The sequence below is a fragment of the Penaeus vannamei genome, chromosome 6, assembly GCF_042767895.1.
Source record: "Penaeus vannamei isolate JL-2024 chromosome 6, ASM4276789v1, whole genome shotgun sequence".
In the NCBI taxonomy this organism is placed as follows: domain Eukaryota; kingdom Metazoa; phylum Arthropoda; class Malacostraca; order Decapoda; family Penaeidae; genus Penaeus; species Penaeus vannamei.
Window position 1 is genome coordinate 44,410,591 of NC_091554.1, and position 20,000 is coordinate 44,430,590.

At 42.2% G+C, this 20,000-nt stretch overlaps 1 protein-coding gene across 1 annotated transcript in view; it reads left to right on the top strand.

Annotated features, from left to right (window-relative positions):
• Positions 1-2,182: 2,182 nt before the first annotated feature.
• LOC113828405 (uncharacterized) overlaps positions 2,183-20,000 on the top strand; it is a 110,258-nt gene continuing 92,440 nt past the window's right edge. The window contains exons 1-6 of the mRNA XM_070122480.1: positions 2,183-2,687; positions 3,190-3,283; positions 4,425-4,548; positions 9,790-9,946; positions 10,541-10,698; positions 11,028-11,172. Of these exons, the coding sequence (XP_069978581.1) occupies positions 2,198-2,687; positions 3,190-3,283; positions 4,425-4,548; positions 9,790-9,946; positions 10,541-10,698; positions 11,028-11,172 (1,168 nt within the window). The 5' untranslated portion in view covers positions 2,183-2,197. The remainder of the gene's footprint in view (positions 2,688-3,189; positions 3,284-4,424; positions 4,549-9,789; positions 9,947-10,540; positions 10,699-11,027; positions 11,173-20,000) is intronic.

Consider the following 20,000-nt stretch of genomic DNA (forward strand, 5'->3'; position numbering starts at 1 on the left):
AGATATGCATTCAATATTGGCGTCGGGTCGGCGGTCCGTTCCGGCGTTCCTCTCGTCCACCTTGACCCGCTTCCGCCCTCGGTTCGAGTTCCGGTCGACTGTCTACTGTCTGCTTCCTTTGTGAATATGTCTATCGTCTACGGGTCTTGGGTTTCTGGGGGGGTTTTCTGGGTCTCTGGTTCTGGTTTTGTTTGTGTGTGCGTTTCTCTCTCTCTCTCTCTCTCTCTCTCTCTCTCTCTCTCTCTCTCTCTCTCTCTCTCTCTCTCTCTCTCTCTCTCTCTTTCTCTCTATATGTATATTTATATCTCTCTCTCTTATATATATATATATATATATATATATATATATATATATATATATATATATATAGTCTGTATGTTTTTTCTTCGCTTTGGCTGTTTGTCTGTCTTCCTGTTTCAATTTCCTCGCTCGCTCTCTCTCTCTCTTTCTCTCTCTCTCTCTCTCTCTCTCTCTCTCTCTCTCTCTCTCTCTCTCTCTCTCTCTCTCTCTCTCTCTCTCTCTCTCTCTCTCCTCTTTCTCAATCTCTCTTTCGCCACACTTGCTAGTTTCATCATCCTAATTATTCCTTAGTTCCATTTTCTCATATCTTACTCTTTCGAACCGCTAACCTTTCGAGAAATGTTGCTTGGCTCGACCCTTGCACGAACCGGTGAAAGCCTGGCTTCGACCCCAAATACTGCTCTTAAAGTCTTGCCCCAAAACCTTAATTAAAGTGTAATGTCTCGAGTTTTGAGGTTGGGAGTTGAAACTAGAGCGATATGGGAGTCGTGGGTATGATGGAGAGGCCTTGGGAGTGTGAAATAAATCGCGATGAAAAAATAGGAGAGAGAAGACTAAAGCGTGACGACACGGATTGAGACACATGCGTTTTCCGCGATTTAGGTTACATCTTTTATTTCAATTTTTTCTTGTTGTTCATTCGTTTTTCTTGTGTTGGTTGGTGGTTGTATTGACTTATTTGGAGATTATTTTTGCGAATTGTAATTACAACTGCAAATTCGTTGTTATTTCTGGAAGCCGGACAACCACAATATGCCATTCGCTATAGATTTAATTGTTATTAGTTAATTACATGATAACGTGTAAAGGCGACTTCATATCACCACCATAGACAACATTTATTCTTCCCAAACCCTCCTTTGCGGTTTGCGTGAAGAAGTATGACAAAGAAAAATTCCCCAAACTTGTTTAACTAAACCGTTCCCTCGTTCACCTTGAACCGCCCACACAACGTCCCATGAAATTATGAAGGTAATGTTTGGAACGAAACCTCAAAATCAGCTGATAACCGATGGCCCATTCCTATTCCGGTGGTCAGGTGATTTAAAATGTTCATGGAATCGAGGTCGTAAAGTCGTGTGGGTGGGTGATTTCAGACTAAATTGATGTTATTTTTAATTGGTCAGTTCTGCAGGAGGATGTAGGTCTATGTAATTATATGTTCTTCTTCTTGTTAGATTTTAATAGTTGTTCAGTCGGAACTGGGACGATAACAGTAATTCCTTTTAAAAATAATGCATTTGGTTAAGTTTCCCATTGTTGTTTTCCGAGTTTAATTTAGTTTTTTTTTTTTTTATAAAGTTTATTTCATGAAAGACAGGCGTTTACCATTACGTTGAACAGTACCTTTGCTCTGCTGATAAAAAAACGTTGAATAGAAAAAACGTCAGATGAAAAACTTGAACAAAACTCATACAAAAACATTTAGCGTCGGATGTATAGAAAAAATGGGTTGGTTTTTATAATGGCATATGGTAGTGGTGGGGCAAACACGCGATATTAGCATAGTAATTTACCTGCGCCTTTCACTGTGTCACATCCAGCCCCCAGACCCATGCTGAAAAAATGGATGGTACTTTAATAGAGAACAAAACAATATAAAACAATTTATTTGAGGATCCCCTTGAAGAAAACGGAAACCAAAAGCGAGCAGTATGGGACAGCGCTTCAAAGAAAACAGGAAGCTCGGGGGCGTCGGGACGGGGAGGGGGGACCCACACAGACCTGAGAGGCTGGACAACGAAGGCAAACAAGTAACCTTTCGCTCAGATGTCAATGGTTGATGCTGTGGGTGCTGGAGTCTCTCTCTCTCCCTCCTTCTCTCGCCTTCGCCTGCCTCTCTGCCGATCTGGAGCAGGAAAAACAAGATTATTAAGGGAGTGTCGGCCGCGTCGCCATGGCGTGGAGAGCGTGTTGCCGACGCGCTCTGTCGAAGCTTCGCAAACACGTGCCCTCCGTCGCCTCGTGCATGGTCGTGTTCCTGTGCGTCCTCGTGGTCGTGCTGGTCGTCCTCCTCACGAAGAGGGACTGGAAGGCGAAGGAACCGCCTCCTCTTCCGCCTTCCCCGTTCCCTAAATGGTGGCATGAGAACGTGTTCAGTAGGATAAGCACGGAGGAGGAGGACGTCAGCGCCTCCTTCACCGTCGTGGAGTCGACCACCGCCTCGATATTCAACCTCGTCGGATTACTGGGCATGGGCGTTGGTACCGATGGTAGCGGCGGCAATGGCGGAGGTAGCGGTAGCGGCGATGCGGGCGGTAGCGGCAAAAACGGTACCAGTGGTAGCGGTGAAGGCGGTATCAGTGGTAGCGGTGATGTCAGCGGTAGCGGGAGGGGCAAGAGTGCGGAAGCCGGTAGTGCGACCAACTTCACTTGCGTTTTCATAAGTGCGTTTCTCTCTCTCTCTTTCATACTCTTGTTTCATTATGATCATTATTATCGCCATTATCATCATCACCATCGCCTTCATTACTAATGTTTATCAATTCTGATTTTTTAATTTTGTTGTTTTGTCCTAACATTGTATTATAGATAGTTTTCTTACCATAAGAATATTGCACTGTACTTTACCAAATGTTGAGGAACAGTTTGTTACATAAAAAAACAAGAATAACAACAAAAACAGCAACAGTAATAATAGGAAATGAAACAACAACAGCAACAGTAATAATAGAAAATCAAACAGCAGCAACAATAATAATTTCAAATCAAATAACAACAAGAAAATAAGAATAAAAATAAGAACACAAAAAAAATCCCAAACACACCCAACTCCCCCTGTACACATGCACATGACCTTTGATGTCTTTAACACCTTTATTTTCTTGCTTCATTATTGCTCACTTCCTCCGCTTGTCCACGAGTCTAACCCCCTGCACTTGTCCACAGATGCTTGCGCTCCCGGGTACTCCAAGTTCGAGAACAAGTGTTATAAGGTGATCCAGACAGACACGCCGATTGACTTCACATCTGCACAGAGGAAGTAAGTTGTGGAGGAGGATAGGAGGGGTAGGAGGGGAGGAGAGAGGAGGTAGGGGGAGGCAGGGAGGGGGTAGGGAGTGGAGGGAGGAGGGGAGGAGGGAGAGGGAGGGAGGGAGGAGGAAAGAGGGGAGGGAAGGGAAAGGGAAGGAGGAAGGAAAATAATGTATCAAGAAAAGGAAGAAAGGAAGGAAGAGAGGGAGAGGTAGGAGAGGAGGGGAGGTGGAGGGTGGGAGAGGTCGACAGGTAGAGGGAAGAGAAGGAGGAGGAGAGGTCGACAGGTAGGGGAGGAAGTAAAAGAAGAAGAGGTAGGGGAGGGAGGTGGGAGGAAGGGTGGAAGAATAGGAGGGAAGGGAGGGGAGGGGAGGTGGAAAGGTAGGAGGGAAGGCAGGATGGGAAGGAGGGAGGGAAGGAAGAAGTAGAGGTGGCAAGGTACTTGAGTGGAAGGAGAGGACGGGACTCAGAGAGAAGAATCAGGAAGCGAGTGTGAAAGGGTAGGAAGTGGAAGAGAGGTGGGTGGGGATGAAGGGGGAGGTTTTAAAGGAAGGTAGATAGATACTAGGAAAGGAGAGGGGGAGGGAAAGAGAAAAGCGGGAATTGAGAGGGAGAACAGTAAATAGATAAAGAGAGAAATAACGAAATATAAACAGGGCAAAGGAGTAGGGAGTGAAAAAAAAAATTCAAGGGGATTTCTAAATAAGAAAAGTAATAATAAGGAAGATTAAGAGCTAGATAATGATAGAATTATAGACAGGTAGATTGCCAGGTAACGAGACAGAGAGAGAAGATATTAATATCTTATAATTACTTTGATTATCAGTTTCCTTTGAAATTTGATGTTATAATGATCACTCTATAATAATCATAACGTAATTCATTTCTGTTATCAAACAAATAAAAAAAATGGTTATATTGCACATTTATAAAAACACTTAGAAAGTTAATTCAAACCACCATAGTTAATTTAAAAAAGAAACACTTACAAAAAAAAAAAACAAGGTACAAGCAAAATTTATTCCGCTTTCATCCACGCCCCTCACCCAGCAAGAACAAAACCCCTCTAACACAACATCACCACTACCGCCCACCCCCCACCCACCCCACCCCCCTTATCGACGCCCCGTAACGCCCTCCCCCGCCCACAGGTGCCAAGCCGACAACGCCGTCCTGGCCGCCGACAAGAGCAGCAAGATCCACAACTTCCTGAAGGGTCTCCTGAAGCCCCACCTCTCGCAGACCATCGACTCGCAGAACAACCGTGCCTTCCTCTGGGATTAATCTGTCTGCCAGTGTGTTTTTTTTTCTGTTTTTTTTTTTTTTTTCTTCTTCTTTTTTTATTTTCTTGTTTTTCTTTTTTTCTTTTTTTCTTTTTTATTTAATTTATTTTTTCTTCTTTTTTATTTATTTTTAGCCATATTTTCTTAATCTCTTTCTTCTTTATTTTCTTCTTTTTCTTTCTTTTTTTTCTATTTTTTTCTTTATTCTTTTTTTCTTCTTTTTCTTCTTATCCACCCTCAAATTTTCTTTCTTCCTCAAGTTTTCAATTCCTCTTTATCACTTATCTTATACAATCTCTCTTTCTACTTTCTCTTCTTCCTCTCACTCCTATATCTTCGTCTCATCTTCGATTTCTTCTTCCTCTTCTTCTTCTACTTCCCTCTCCATCCTCCTTCTCCTCCTCCTCATGATCATCATCTCATTCTTCTTCCTCCTTCTCCTCCTCTCGATCTTATTCTTATTTATTCTCCCTTCTTCTCCTCCTCCTCCTCCCTCCTCCTCCTCCTTCCTCCTCCTCCTCCTCCTTCCTCCTCCCCCTCCCCTCCCTCCTTCCCCCCTCCCCTCCCCTTCCTCCTACCTCCTCCTCCCTCTTCCTCCTCCTTCTCCATCACCCTTCTTCCTCCCACATTAGTTTTTTTTCCACATATGCTTTACTATCATCGCTTTCCCTCTCTCCTTTTTTCTCTCCTTCCCTCTGAGCTTGTGTCTCTTAAATTTGCTTCCACTTTTTTCATCTCTTTCTTTCTCTCTCTCTCTCTCGCTCTCTCTCTCCCTCTCTCTTTCTCGACAACCATTTAAATATCTCAGTAAAAATATTAAGATGGCTCGTTTCCTCTCCTACCTGCTCTTATATTCCTTCCTGCTTCCGCTATCGTTTTTTTCTGCTTAAATAAGGTGAAACAGAAGGGGAAATAGCGATAAAAAATATATGTTCCTCTTATGGATGTAGAGCAAGAGGGTCTTATTTTAATGTTGTGATTTTGAAACATTTTTGTGGTTTTATTCGATGCGGTTCACTGTTGCGAGATATGTATCTGTTCGTCCCTTGTTATTTGTGTGTATAGGTAGATAGACAGATAAATGTAGATATATTTTAGATTGTGAGAGAAATGGAGTAGTTATGTTTACGTATATGAGGTCATTTACATTCCACTTCCCTTCTCATTTCATTCTCTCTTTCCACTTCGTTTGTAGTTAACCTCCACCATCCCCTTTCTATCTTTCCACCATACATCCATCCATACTTCACTCCACTCTACCCTACCTACAGACACACTCCACCACCCTTCTCCATCTCCTTCTTTTCTCCACCTTCCATTTTCCACCCTCCTCCCTCCTCCCTTCTCCCTCCTCCCTTTTTCCTACTCCCTTCCATCTTCCTCTCTCTCTCTTCCCTTCTTCCTTTCCCTCTTTTCCCAGCCTCCACACCTCCCTCCCTTCCTCCACTCTTCCCCTCCTCCCTTCTCCCTCACTCCTTCCTCCTCCCTCCTACCTTCTCCCTCCTCCCTCCTCCCTCCTCCTTCCGGCTTCCTCCCTCTTCCTTCCTCCCTCCTCCCTTCTTCCTCCACCCTCCACCGTCCTTCACAATCCCCCTCTACTCTCTGTGACAAAATTGAGGTTAAAAGGTGGAGTGAGGTCAGGGGGTGAAGCAACAATGAGTGGAAGTGAAGCAAGTCTTCTCAATCGCCCTCTTCTCTCTCTCTCTCTCTCTCTCTCTCTCTCTCTATCTCTTTCATTCTCTCTCTCTCTCTCTCTCTCTCTCTCTCTCTCTCTCTCTCTCTCTCTCTCTCTCTCTCTCTCTCTGTTCTTGTCTATCTCTCTATTATCTCAAAGCGTGATTATTTTCTCTGTCTTTATTCTCTCTTTTTGTCTCTCTCTTTCTCGTTTGCTCTCATCTTTTTGTTCTCTTCTCTTTCCTCTCCGTTCGCATCTTTTTTATTTATTTATAAGATTCTTATCGGGACAAAACGTGATTATTTTCCCTCTGTATGCTTTGGTCTAGTCTTCTCATTCGTTCCTTTTGCTTGCTTTGCCTCCTTTTTGTCTTCTTTTTTATCTCCTACTTTCTCTCGTCTGTCATTCCTATTTCTCTTTATGAGATTATGAGTAAATTCCTCCTTATTCGCTCTTTCTTCCTCCTCCTCACCTGTTCTCTTTCGTCTCTACTTCCTCGTCATATAGTCCTCCTCCTCCTCCTCTCCTCCTCCCTCCTCCTCCTCCTCCTCCTCCTCCTCCTCCTCCATCCTCCTCATTCCCTCTCTTTTCGTTTTCCCGTCTTCCTCTTCCTCTCCTCTTCTTCCACCCCCTTCTTCTTCCTCTCTCTCCTCCTATTTGGCTCTCCTCCTTCCTCTCTCGCACTTCTCGTCCTCCTCCTCCTCTTCTCTCCTCCACTCCCTCCTCCTCTTCCTCCTATTTTGCCTTCTCCTCCTTCCTCTTCGTACTCACCCTCGTCGTCTTCCTCCTCCTCCTGCTTCGCCTTCATCTTATCATTCCCATTCGTGTTCTCTTCTCTCCGTCCCTCTTCCCTCCCTCCACTCCCCGCCCTTCAACCCCGCCTTATTCCGTATTCCAAAAAGTCATCACGAATTCCACATTATAAAATCTTGAAGAGAAAGCCGTTAAGTCATTTCAATTTCCTCTTTTTTTTTGTCTTCAACTCACTCTGTTGTGCAAGGGAGCGAGTGTCCTGTAATGGAATGCCATCTGCAGAGTGAAAATGAAAAGTATTTTTTTCTTTTATTTAAAGCGATCCGGAATCTAATAAAGTGGGAGTAAAATCTAGGAAACTGTGTCACAACTCAGCATCATCTCTCAAGGATTCTTCGATCCAGTACATTTCCCTCGAGATTGCTGTTGACTTTATGAAACTATGCTTATGAAGTGGATTGAATAGATAGACAGACAGACAGGCAAAGTAAATCCTACATAAATGTAGATAAAGACAGTTAGATTCACAAATAACATGTCGACTTTTGCCACGCTTCCAAACGAAAGGAGAAGCGTTAGAGAGACATAAAAAAAACGTATATGCAAATATGCTCAAATATCATCTTGAACACATTCATTCTCTCCCCCACACTTCCCTTTGTGTCACTGGACAGGTTAGACGGCAGAGCGAGTAGGCCAAAACAGGTCAAGCTGTGTACAGGACCGGTCTTCTCACAAACGGGGAATAGGGGGGGAGGGGAGGGGAAGAGAGAGAGAGAGAGAGAGGAAATTAGCAACGATGACAATTGCTGATTATCATTCTGTACTGGTTTGTCTCCGCTTATGCCAGTCATGCGATTGAATAATAGTACCATCTTGCATTGATAAGGCGTATATCTAGTGGAGAGAAAGGGTGGAGATTAGTTTTGTTTTATCATTAATACTGTTATTCACTTTTCTTGATATATTCTAACTTAATACGTAGCTATATTAGAACAATGTTGACTTTTTTATTTTGAAAACGAGGAAAAGGGGTAAAAAATACATGTATTGAAAATTGGCGCGTAATTCCCCTAGACTTGTGTTGTAGGTTCCGTTTTCTTTTCTTTACCTTTTAACAGGACAAACTTTGATAATTTCACACTCTCTATTCTTTGTGTCTTTTATACTTATTCTTTCTGGTGTTGCTATAAGTAACTTGATATGCGTTCACACTCTCTTTCTTTTACGTATTCAACTAGGTTCCTTCCAGAAGTTATAGTAGTACTATGATTTTTCATTGATTTATATTTTCAAGCTAAGGAGTAACAGAAGTTAAAATGAAATGTATGATTTGAGTTTGAGTGTATTTCTTGTTAGTGTATTATCACTTTTTTCAATTGATTTCTTGTTAATGAGTATCGCTTTTTTCAATTCATTTCGTGTTAGTGAGTTTCATTCTATTCCAATTCATTTCCTGTTAGTTAGTGCATTAGATCAATATATCTTTCCAGTTAAAGGGTTTCTGTCCATATTAGTTCATGAGATCTCTTGATTTTCTCGATTTCTGCGATTGGGTCAAGGTAGGTTGAACATGGGGAGCTTCTTAAAGGCTAGTGAAGTTGTTCTGCAAGTTAGGGCATTGATGATGATGAGTAGTTAAAGAGTTTGAGTGATGAAATAGAATGTCCATATTAGTTCATGAGATCACTTGATTTTCTCGATTTCTGTGATTGGCTCATGGTGGGTTGAACATGGGGTGATGCGGGCCCGTTGGGGTGTTCAGTCATGAGCTTCTTAAAGGCTAATGAAGCTATTCTGCAAGTGAGAGCATTGATGATGATGTTGATGAGTAGTTGAAGGGTTTGAGTGACGAAATAGAATGTCTATATTAGTTCGTGAGATCTCTTGATTTTCTCGATTTCTACGATTGGGTCAAGGTGGGTTGAACATGGGGAAATGCGGGGCCGTTGGGGTGTTCAGTCATGAGCTTCTTAAAGGCTAGTGAAGCTGTTCTGCAAGTGAGAGCATTGTTGATGTTGATGATTAGGTAAAGAGTTGGAGTGATGAAATAGAATGTCCATATTAGTTCATGAGACCTTATTAATATCTTTCTATGTGATTAATGAATTTAAGGTAATCAGTGGCACTTGTGATGATGGATGTTAATGTCATGTCTCCACATTATATGCCAGGTTTTAGCAGTAATGATGTAAGAGGAATGATTATTAAATTTCGTTTCACTATGAGTATTATGTTCCTCATTCCAACATCAACTATTACTTTGTTTACCTTATCTAATCCTCTTCATCATTCCCATGATTATCTTCTCTCTTTTTCCATCTCCTTCGTTCGTCCGCCAACCCACGTATCTCCCTTCCTACCATATTCCATCCATTTTCATCCTCCCTTCCTCTCTCAATTTCCTTACGTCCCTCCTTCACTCCATAATTTTCATCATATTCAACGTCCCTCCCTCTCAGTTTCCTTACGTCCTCCCTTCGCTCCATAATTTACATCATCTTCATCGTCTCTCCCTCTCTCCCTCTCAATTTCCTCATACCCCTCCTTCACTCAATAATTTTCATCATATTCATCGTCTCTTCCTCTCTCCCTCTCAATTTCCTTATACTCCTTCTTCACTCCATAATTTTCATCATATTCATCGTGTCTCCCTTTCTCCCTCTCAATATCCTTACCTCCCTTCTTCACTCAATAATTTCCATCATATTCATCGTCTCTCTCCCTCACAGTTTCCTTATGCCTCTCCATCACTCCACAATTTCCATCATATTTATCGTCCCTCCCTCTCTTTCTCCCTCCCAGGCCGGCACCACCAACGAATGGAACTCCCTCCCCACCAGCCTGTACGGACCTTCCATCGCCGCCATGTTGGACGACTACCCCGACACCAACTTCCGCCACAAGCTCCAGCCTTACCCCGCTGACCACACTCTCCAGTACATGATCTGCCAGAAGGACGGTGAGTGAAGGGTGTCTTGGTCTTATTTTGGGGTATTTTTTAGGGTTGTTTCGTGTTTTTTTTTAGGGAGGGTAAGGTTTGGTTCTGTAAGGAGGGTTCAGGGTGAGTGTGGGAGGGGGTTTGTTCGTATTATACATTCTGGAGGTTATTTGATTAATTTTATATAATACGATTTATCTAAGAATATTCATATAAAATGTATAGTAACGTGGTCTAGGTAATGTCCTTTCTTATTGTCCATTTTGAGGTATATGCTTAAATTCACAAGAAATAAAAATGTACGCCACAGAAAACGGTATAGTCACCCCATGAATTTACGGTGCTGCGTCATTCAGAGAAAACGGTCCCGCTGACTGACATTTATAGAAAATGGAAAGTTGAGCCTTGATTTAGGGGGTGACTTAGGAAAGAATGATTTGGCATTGACGTTCCAGGGGTTTACTTAAACTTTATTCAGAAATAAACAGATACGAAATTTCTAAATGCAATTATTAGATACAATTAACTTAATAGATTATACACCACAACAAAATATACATTTAAGCTAAAATTACGTAACAATAAACTTAAAAACGTACCTTCCTTTTCCCACAGCTGACAGCACCGAGCACCTGAAGCCCCGCAACCTGAAGGTCCAGGAGCGTCTCGCCAACGTGGTCATCGAGTGGGAAAGGCCTTCATGCAGCGGTGAATTCTCCAACTACATCCTTGTCCTCCTCGGCGGTTCTGCCTCATACGATACTGAGATGAAGGTAAGGGAAAGGTTGGAAGATTGGATAAAAATAGGGGGAGGATAGAAGGGCGAAAGAAATAAACAGAGAGTCTTCGTTGTGGTGGCAATTTTTGGCTATTTTACAAAGAAATGTGTGCTTAAAGTTTTGAAATATTTATTCTTACTGTTAAGTACACATCTTGAGTAGAAATGACAATTTCGAGGAATTAGTGGAGGACAAAACCATCTGGGAAAAACTCGAAATCCTTGCATATTTTAAAGATATAACTCAGCTTCATATATATCAGTCCCAACGATCCCATAAAAGGTAATAGCCCTTAACCCCACCCTTTCTCTTCTACCCCCTAGTGCTCAGAGAACAAGTGTAGCTACACCCTGAACCCCGAAGTGTGCAACTACTGCATCCACCCCAACACTGACTACACCTTCAGCGTCGCCGCCGTCCTCTCGGAGTCTCAGCTCGGACCCGCCATCACCATCAACAAGAAAATCGGTGAGTACAATGTATTTTTTTCTTCTTTTTTCTTTTTTTTTGGGGGGTGGGTTGGGGTAGCGGTATTGTGTTCCTGGTTTGGAGGGGTATTGTTAGACATTTTTGTTTTTTTCGGGGAGAGGGGTTGATGGTTGGGGTATTTTTGATGGTTGCTTTGGTTAAATTGAGAAATTTAGATTAGATTAATGTTTTATTTGGTCACAAAATTCCCCCTCCCATTTCCTAAGCCTCAGTGACTCCCCATCACCCCCTTCCTACCTCCTCCTGTCCCTTATACCCCTACCATACCCCCCAATTCCGCGCATACCCCCCCTAACTTGTATCACCTACCGATCTCCCCCTCCCCCTGTCCCCACCTCACACCCCCCCTCCTTCACATTTGCATACAATGAGTCCCTCCCCATTCTCGCTGCCTCCCGATAAGGAATGATATTACCCGATAAGATATACGACACAAAAACGGATTGATGAAGCCCGCTTTGGGATGAGTATTTCCCTCCTGCGTTCAGACCATTATGGCCTTATTTGACCTCCATTAATGGGGTTTGTAATGGCTTCTGAGGATTTTGTGCATCCGCCGCTGTCGCATATTTCGGCTGAGGGGGGGGGGGAGGTTGACCCCATTTCGCAATACATATGATAATGGTTTGGAATAATGATAATGGTAGTTGGGTCTAGTTGGGAATAATGATTATGGTAGTTAGGTCGAATTGTGGTTGTTAAAAGAGCGGTGGATATGGTTGTAGTAATGATAATGATGAAAATAGTTGTTATGATATAGATATAGTAATAATAAGGGTGAAAGTAGTTATGATATCGATGATGATTATTATAACAGTAACAGTATAAATGATAATGATAATAATAACACTAGGAATAACGATAGTAATGATGATAACGGCAGTAAACATTGGCATTCTCTTGAAATCAATCTTTCTCTTGATAAATCACTTCACGTACAATGGATGATCTATAGCGGCTATCATCATCAATCTCTATCCTTCTCTCTCTCTCTCCCACCCTCCCTCACCTTCCCCTTACCGTACCTCCATCCTATATATCTTTACCCCTCTCTTCTCTCTTTTCTCCTTCTCTCGTTTATTCTCTTCCCATAACTTCCCTATTCATCATTCCTTATATGCTTCCACATTCCCATATCTTTCTCCCTATCTTCCTAATTCCCCTTTTATACTCTTCCCTCGTCTTCCCCATTCCCCTTATACACTTCCCTCTTCTTCCTAATTCCCTACCTTCCCGATTCCCCATCTCCTCTAGCCACCCCATACCTCGCTCTCCTAATCAGCGTCGTCCACCCCGCTTCTCCACCCCCTATCTCCTACCCCATCCGCCCCCCTCTTCCTACCCCCTCCACCCCCCTCGCTAACTCCTCTCCCCCTCTCATCCCCTCCCCTGAGAGATCCATCCTCCACCCCTACCCTACCCACTCCTAACTCTCCTCCACTCTACCCTCCCTCCACCCCCTGTCTCCCTACCCCCCCCATCCACACTCCCCGCTTCCTTCCCCCTTCCACCCCCCTCCCTCGCCTCCTACCCCCCCCCCCACTGAGAGATCCATCAAGGGAACAAGTATCGCGTTTTATTGCATTCTTCCCGACATATTTACGCTGTTTACGATATGATTATACACTCTGGACACGCGTGAGTCGGTCACTCCCCCCCCCTCCCCCTCCCTCGGACACCCCCTCCTCCTTCCCTTCGTCTTTCTATCTAATTTTTTCGTGTTTTTTGTGTGTTTTTCTGTATGTGTGTGTGTTTGATTTTTTGTTTGTTTTGTATAGGTTCAGTGTCTCTGTTTGTTTATTTGTTTATCTATCTCTCTTTTTTTCTCTTTCTCTCTCTCTCTCGCTCCTCTCTCTCTCTCCTCTCCTCTCCTCTCCTCTCCTCTCCTCTCCTCTCTCCTCTCCTCTCCTCTCTCTCTCTCTCTCTCTCTCTCTCTCTCTCTCTCCTCTCTCTCTCTCTCTCTCTCTCTCTCTCTCTCTCATTCTCTTTCTCTCTCCCTCTCCCTCTCCCTGTCTCTCTCTTCCTCTCTCTCTCTCTATCTATCTCTATCTCTCTCTTTCTTTTATCTATCTATCTATCTGCCTATCTATTTCTGTCTCCTTCCCTTCCTCCTTACCCATTTTTCCATCTCTCTCTCTCTCTCTCTCTCTCTCTCTCTCTCTCTCTCTCTCTCTCTCTCTCTCTGTCTGTCTGTCTGTCTGTCTCTCTCTCTCTCTCTCTCTCTCAATAAACAAATATCATTTGCATACCGTAATACCACGAAATCCCCCCCCCCCCCCCGCCCCCCTTCATTCAGCTTAAGCACGCGTGGAAACCTAAATACCGACAGATAGTGATCATTCTCCCGTCGTGTAGAGCATGTCATTTTATGCTAATATGATGACATCTTATCGTTTCCTGGGGGAGATAAGCTCGTTCGGTGTGGATGCCTGTGTTGTGTGTTTATGTGGTGGCCGTTATTTCTTGTTTTTATTTTTTATTTTATTTTATTTTTATTTTGTTTTTGTTTTTTTGTTTTTTTTTCTTTTATTTTCTTGTCTTCTTTCATTGTTGTCTGTTTTTTCTTTCTTTCTTTTTTCTGTGTTTGTATTTTATTGTCTCATGTTTTTTCTTTTCTTTCTTATTCGTCTCCTTCCCCCTCCTTATCTGTCTCTGTTTCCAGCTCCTCACCTTCCTCCACCACTTCCTCTAATTCTTCCTCATTCTCATTCTTCCTCTTGTCCTCCGTTTCCCTTTACTCCTCCGCCCGTCACTTCTCCACCTTTCCTTTCTCCTCCTCCTACTATTACTACTGCTACTACTACTTTACCACCTCCACCTCTCCCTCCTCCCCCTCCTCCTCCTCCTCCTATTTCCTCCTCCTCCTCCTCCTCCTCCTCCTCCTCCTCCTCCCTCCGCCACCACCACCACCACCACCCCCACCGCTCCCCCCTCCTCCTTCTCCTCTCCCTCCTCCTCATCCTCATCCTTATCCACCCCCACCCTCACCTCTCCCCCTCCTCCTCCTCCTCTTCCTCTTCCTCATCCTCCCCATCCTTATCCACCCCTCCCCCTCCCCCATCCTCCTCCTCCCCCTCCTCCTCCACCTCATCCTCTCATCCTTATCCACCTCCCTCCCTCATCCTCCCTCCTCCTCCACTCCTCACTCCACTCTCAGAGTAGAGATAATGCGAAACTTCGCCGCCAGATGTCCTTCCATCCTCAGCTGACCCACTTCTTTCACATGATTTGGCGCTCAAAGTCTGTCCGGTTTTGGGGATTATGAGGTTGGGTCGAGTCGCGTCTGGAAGGAAGCTTCTAGAACGACTTGTTGATAAATCGAGTTGAGGAAGAATAGACGGAGATTGAGTAAAGAATGGTCGTAAAATATGTATATAAATGATGATAAGAAGTAGAAATGGGGGCTGATAATGCGATCTCAGCGGGCCGTAAACGCTTCACTTGTCAGAATTTAGGTTATTTTTACGGTGATGCGGTGAAGAAATTTATATTATGGTTCGTGGATAGATTGGATCATTTTCCGCATGACAAAAATGAAAATCGATAGATGTAAATACAGATATGGGAATAGATATATTGATATGACCCTGTCTTTTGCATTCCAAAGTCCGCAAACAAAACGTTTTGAATGTCACACCCTGAAGTTTATTTTATTTTATTTTTTTATTCGTTTTATTTTTTTTTCTTAAATCCGCAAGCAAAACGTTTCTATATCACACAATGAGATCTTATTTTTTATTTATTTATTTATTTACTTATATGCCTTATACTTATATGTCTTATTTTTATTTATTTATTCATTTAGTTACTTATATTTCTTTCTTTTTCTTTTCCTTTTTTTCTTTTTTTTTTTTTGCAAATCGAAAATGAAAAGCGGGAAGGGTTTCCAAGGGTTATATTACACCACATGTTTTCCGGTGCAGCTTTCCCGCCTCCGACAGCTTCCAGTGTTGACTTTCTTGTTAGCAATAAAAAAAATTGTTAAGGTGTTTTATCGCGGTTAAGATTTTTTTTATATGAGTGTATTTGCGTGTGTGTGTATGTTTACTTTTGTGTATTGGGAAGGGGGGGTGCCTGTGTGTGTGTGTGTGTGTGTGTGTGTATGTGTGTGTGTGTGTGCGTGCGTGTGTGTGTGCGTTTGTGTCTCCGTGTCTGCGTTTTTTGTTTTCACCAAAACTAGTTTACATAAGATCCATCAACAACTTTCACCATACATTTAGGACAGGTATCTCCGACCAAGCAACTGGTATTGCTTAAGTGTTTTGTATATTACTTTCTTTTTTTCTTTTTTGTTCACTCCTCTCTCTCTCTCTCTTTCTCTCTCTCTCCCTTTCTTTCTCGCACTCTTTCTCTCTTGCGCTTGCTCTCTCTCTCTCTCTCTCTCTCGCTCTCTCTCGCTCTCTCTCGCTCTCTCTCTCTCTCTCTCTCTCTCTCTCTCTCTCTCTCTCTCTCTCTCTCTCTCTCTCTCTCGCTTTTTCTCGCTCTCTCTTTCTCTCCCTCTCTCGCTTTCTCTCTTTTTCTCTCTCTTTCTATCAATCTATCTATCCCTCTATCTTTCTCTCTCGCTCTCTCTCTCTTTTTCTCTTAAATTCTCTCTCGTTCTCACTCGCTCTCTCACTATCTCTCTATATATCTATGTATCTCTCTCTCTCTCTCTCTCTCTTTTTCTTAAATTTTCCTCGTTCTCTCTCGCTCTCTCACTATCTCTCTATATATCTATGTATCTCTCTCTCTCTCTCTCTCTCTCCCTCCCTTTCTTGCCGCGAGCTTCCCTTAAATAGCTAAGTTATGCACCATTAATAGTTGCGGTTTTGAGCCGTTATTCGAGACAAAGTCAAGCCTCCCTTTCTCCCCCCTACTTCCCTTCTCCTTCTTCCTATTCTTCTCTATCTCTCTTCTCTCTTCTCTCCCCCTCTTGCCTTCTTTATTTTCTTCCTTCCTCTCTCTTCTCTTCTCTCCCCTTCCTTCCTCTTCTTTTCTTCCTTCCTCTCTCATCTCTTCTCTCCCCTTCCTTCCTCTTCTTTTTTCCTTCCTCCTCACTCCTCTCTTCTTTCTCCCTCTTCTTTCCTTTCTCTCACGTTTATCTTTTCTTCTTCCTGTTCTCCATTCTCTCCTATTCCTGTACTTCTTCTTCAGCGATTTCTTTTCTCCTATTAGATTCCTTCTCTTTCTTTTCTCTTCCTCTCCTTCTTTTTACATCTCTCCATTTCCCTGTTTGCTTTTCTTGGCTGTCCTACTTATATATTTTTTTCTTCTTTTTTTCTCTCGCTTAAGATGATGATTTAGGGATAAAGATAAGCCTATAAGATTTTTTTTTCTTTGGGTTTTCCTTCGACTTTCTTTTGTCTGTTGATTAGGCGGGTAGATTTTTTTTCCTGCGTCATCTAGTCTTTGTGGTACAGAATAGAAAAAAATTGTCATCGATACTTCTTTTGTTTTGTTGGATTTCTTTTTTATCTTTTCTTTTTTTTCTGTTTTCTTTCTTTATGATTTTCTCTCTCTTTAGAAAGGGGATTTCAAGTCATGTATTTTTCTTCTTTTTTTATTTTCACTCGAACGCGGAAAAAGCGCGGGAAATAGAATAAAAAAGAAAACGGGAAAAATATCATCATTGCTCAGAAATGGCGGGAAATTCAAGAAGTGTCACGCTAACTTTTGAACCCTTTTTTGGAGGGCCTTTCAGCATTTTTTCGACCTTTTTGTATGCTGTTTCTTTTTTTTCTATTTCTTTTTTCATTGTTATCTGTAAAACCGACGTACTCAAACCGGCTAAGACTGACCAGGCCGCGAAACAGGTACTGCAAGGTGGGCTAGAAGACGGGAGAGCTTAATAGCGAAGAAAATTCTAGACGAAAGAACGAGAGAGAGAGAGAGAGAGAGAGAAAGAGAAGGAAAGGGTGACCAGGAAATGAAACGAAGGAATTGGGGAGAAAACTAAAAAAAAAAGAAAGTAGAGGAAAAGATGGAAGTTGTTTATTGTAATGTATGATCTGTCTGTATGTGTAAGAGTTGTATGTGTGCGTTTTCTGTGATGTGTAAACAACCTGTGTGTGTTCCTCACGTTTCTATGTACATATTCACTGCATGTGTACATTTACAAAAAAAATATTTACAACCGCGTGTATACATTTGCACTTACCACATACATTCCCTTACATATACTTACACGTGTATAAAATATGCAAGTGTGTTCGTGTGTGTAATGGCATCTTTATAAACTAGGTTGAGTTAGCCGGTTTATAATGTCATTTTATTCCTCCCTGGTGTGAGGTTACCTCGATCTGCTCGTCGAGTAACATGAGTTGATTGATTGGCGTCTGACTTTTCTCTTTTTTGAATTGAAATTGCCCGGATGGAGAGTGGAAAAGCGTGGAGGCGCGAAAGGAGTTTTGAAAATTTAACGGTTATTCATTTTTGTGTAGGTTTGTTAGATTTTTGTTGGTGCTTGTGATTACTTTATTATTTTTCATTATTATTGTTATTATTTGTTCTTTTGCGCTGTTTTTGTTTCATATAGGCTATAGAGAAATAATAATAGGATTAGATTTTATTATCGTTATCACTAAGGTCATTATCATTTAATTCTTATATTGAGATAATATAATTTCGAGTAGACTGTCTCAACCAATCAAAAAAAAAAAAAAGATTAGAAAGCGCAAAACCGCTACTTAACACCCTACCCCCACCCCCCTACCCCTCCTCACCCCCGCCTTTCCAACGGTGAAGATAACCCGCTTGTGAGAGGAAGAAAAAAAAAAAGAAAAAAAAATGGTTATCCTCCCCGATGATGCTTCGCTTGGACCCCGTTGATGTATGGGGGGAGGGGGGGAGGGGGAGGGAAGAAGGGAGGGAGGGAGGGAGAAAAGGGACCTGGAAAGGGGGGTGGGGAGGGGGAGGGAGGTGGTAGCAGGGAAGTAGGTCATCGGGACAGTAACAGAAGGGGGGGAAGGGGAAGGGAGAGGGAGGGGGGGGGAAGGAAGGGTCACATGGCGGGAGGAAGGTTAGGTTAGGGGGGGGGAGAGGAAGGAGGGTCACATGGGGGAGGGTTTAGATTATGGGAAAGGAGGGGGGGAGGGAGAGGAGGAGAGACGAGAAGGAATATGAAAAACGTATTTGATTGCATATAGAAAATAGTAAGAGAGAGAGAGAGAGATAGAATGAAGATGATGGATGTGGATAGGGAGATAGAGAAGAGAGAAGATAAAGAGGAGAAAGAAAAGGATTTAAAAAAAGGGAAGGGATGAGAAGGCGTTACACCCTTTCTTTAATGGGTGTCCCTCCCCCCGCCCCCCCCTTCCCCCTCTTCCCCAAAGGCAAATTGGGAAAGATGGAGAATTAGAGATAATTTTCTTTCCTCTTTTTCTTGTCTTTCCATCATTCTTTTTACGATTTCTTTCCGCTCTTCCTTTTTTTTCTTTTGACGTATAGGTGAGAAAAGAGAAGCGAGAATAAACCTACGAAAGAGAGAATAATAAGAAAAATGCAAATAGGAAACGAAGGAACGGAGAAAGCGGGTCAAGGTAGAGTGCGAAAGAGAAAATAAAAGAAAGAGGAAGAAGAAGAAAAAAAAAGAGACTGACAACAACAACAACAAATAAGGAGAAAACACATACAGGAAAAAATAAATAAAAATATTAACGAAAACGGGAATAGATAGACTGCAATAACCCACGTGAAATATATATACCTCAACAAAATATAGAAAAAAAAAAAGATAAACGAAAAAATACCACGAGAGAAAATAAGAGAAAGTAATAAAACGACTGGATCAAATATCTCAAAAAAATAAAACCGATTGAGGTACCGTAGTGTGGGGGGGGGGGGGGAGCGCGGGAAAAAATCTACGGGGTCCACACGCCATGTTTCAGACGCTTACTTGAAATGTTTAAAAATAGTTTGAATATTTTCTCGAGATCTGTGTGAGGTTAGTTCTTTTATGCGCTATTTTTATGGCTCTGGAGGTTTTATTTTCCTTGTTTTATTATTATTCGTGTGTGTTTTAGGAAATCTAGTTTGGGATATGGAGTATTTTTTTAATTGTATTTTTAGATAGGCCTATTTCAAATAGAGTAGGCTGACATCTTTAAGAATCAAAAGATAAGTATTAAAACAGTTTAATGAATATGATTGAACTGAGAATTTATTTTCTATTGGAACTATATTAATCTTTTGAATCGTATAAGAATATTAAGATGAGAATAATAAAGATATAAGAATATTAAGAATATTAACCCGAAAAAATCCCAAACTCCGACCATCATCACGATTCAGAAAGAGTGAATAAGTCGAAAATAAATAAAAGGAAATGCAAATATACGAGACGTAAACGATAGAAAGCCTAAAGAGCGAAGAGAGAGAGAAATAGATTTCTGAATTGATAGTAACGCAATGCACGTGTCCGAATCCCTGACTCTCTCTGGGCGACGACTTTGACGCCGCGTCTTACATACCGGAGCCGTTGTCCCCATTTCTTTCGTGTGTTTTTTATTATCTATTTTCTCTCCTTTTTTTCTTCGGGTTTTGCTTGTTTGCATTCTTCTCTTTTTTTGTGATCGGTTGAGTAAATTCTATCGCATTTGTTCTCGGTTTTGGGAGAGTTGAGCTATTCGGAAGAGTAGAAAAAATATAAGTTCCTAAACCCGACACACTAAAGGGATCGAATCGTCATACCAAAAGGATCAAACTCTCTATCCGCCTTCAGTCGCCTTCATCTGTTACTGTCATCTTCCCGTCATTTATGCTATTGTTAGGACGTCTCTCCTCGTTAGAGATTGTAGGAGAGAGAGAGAGAGAGAGAGTCAGAAGAA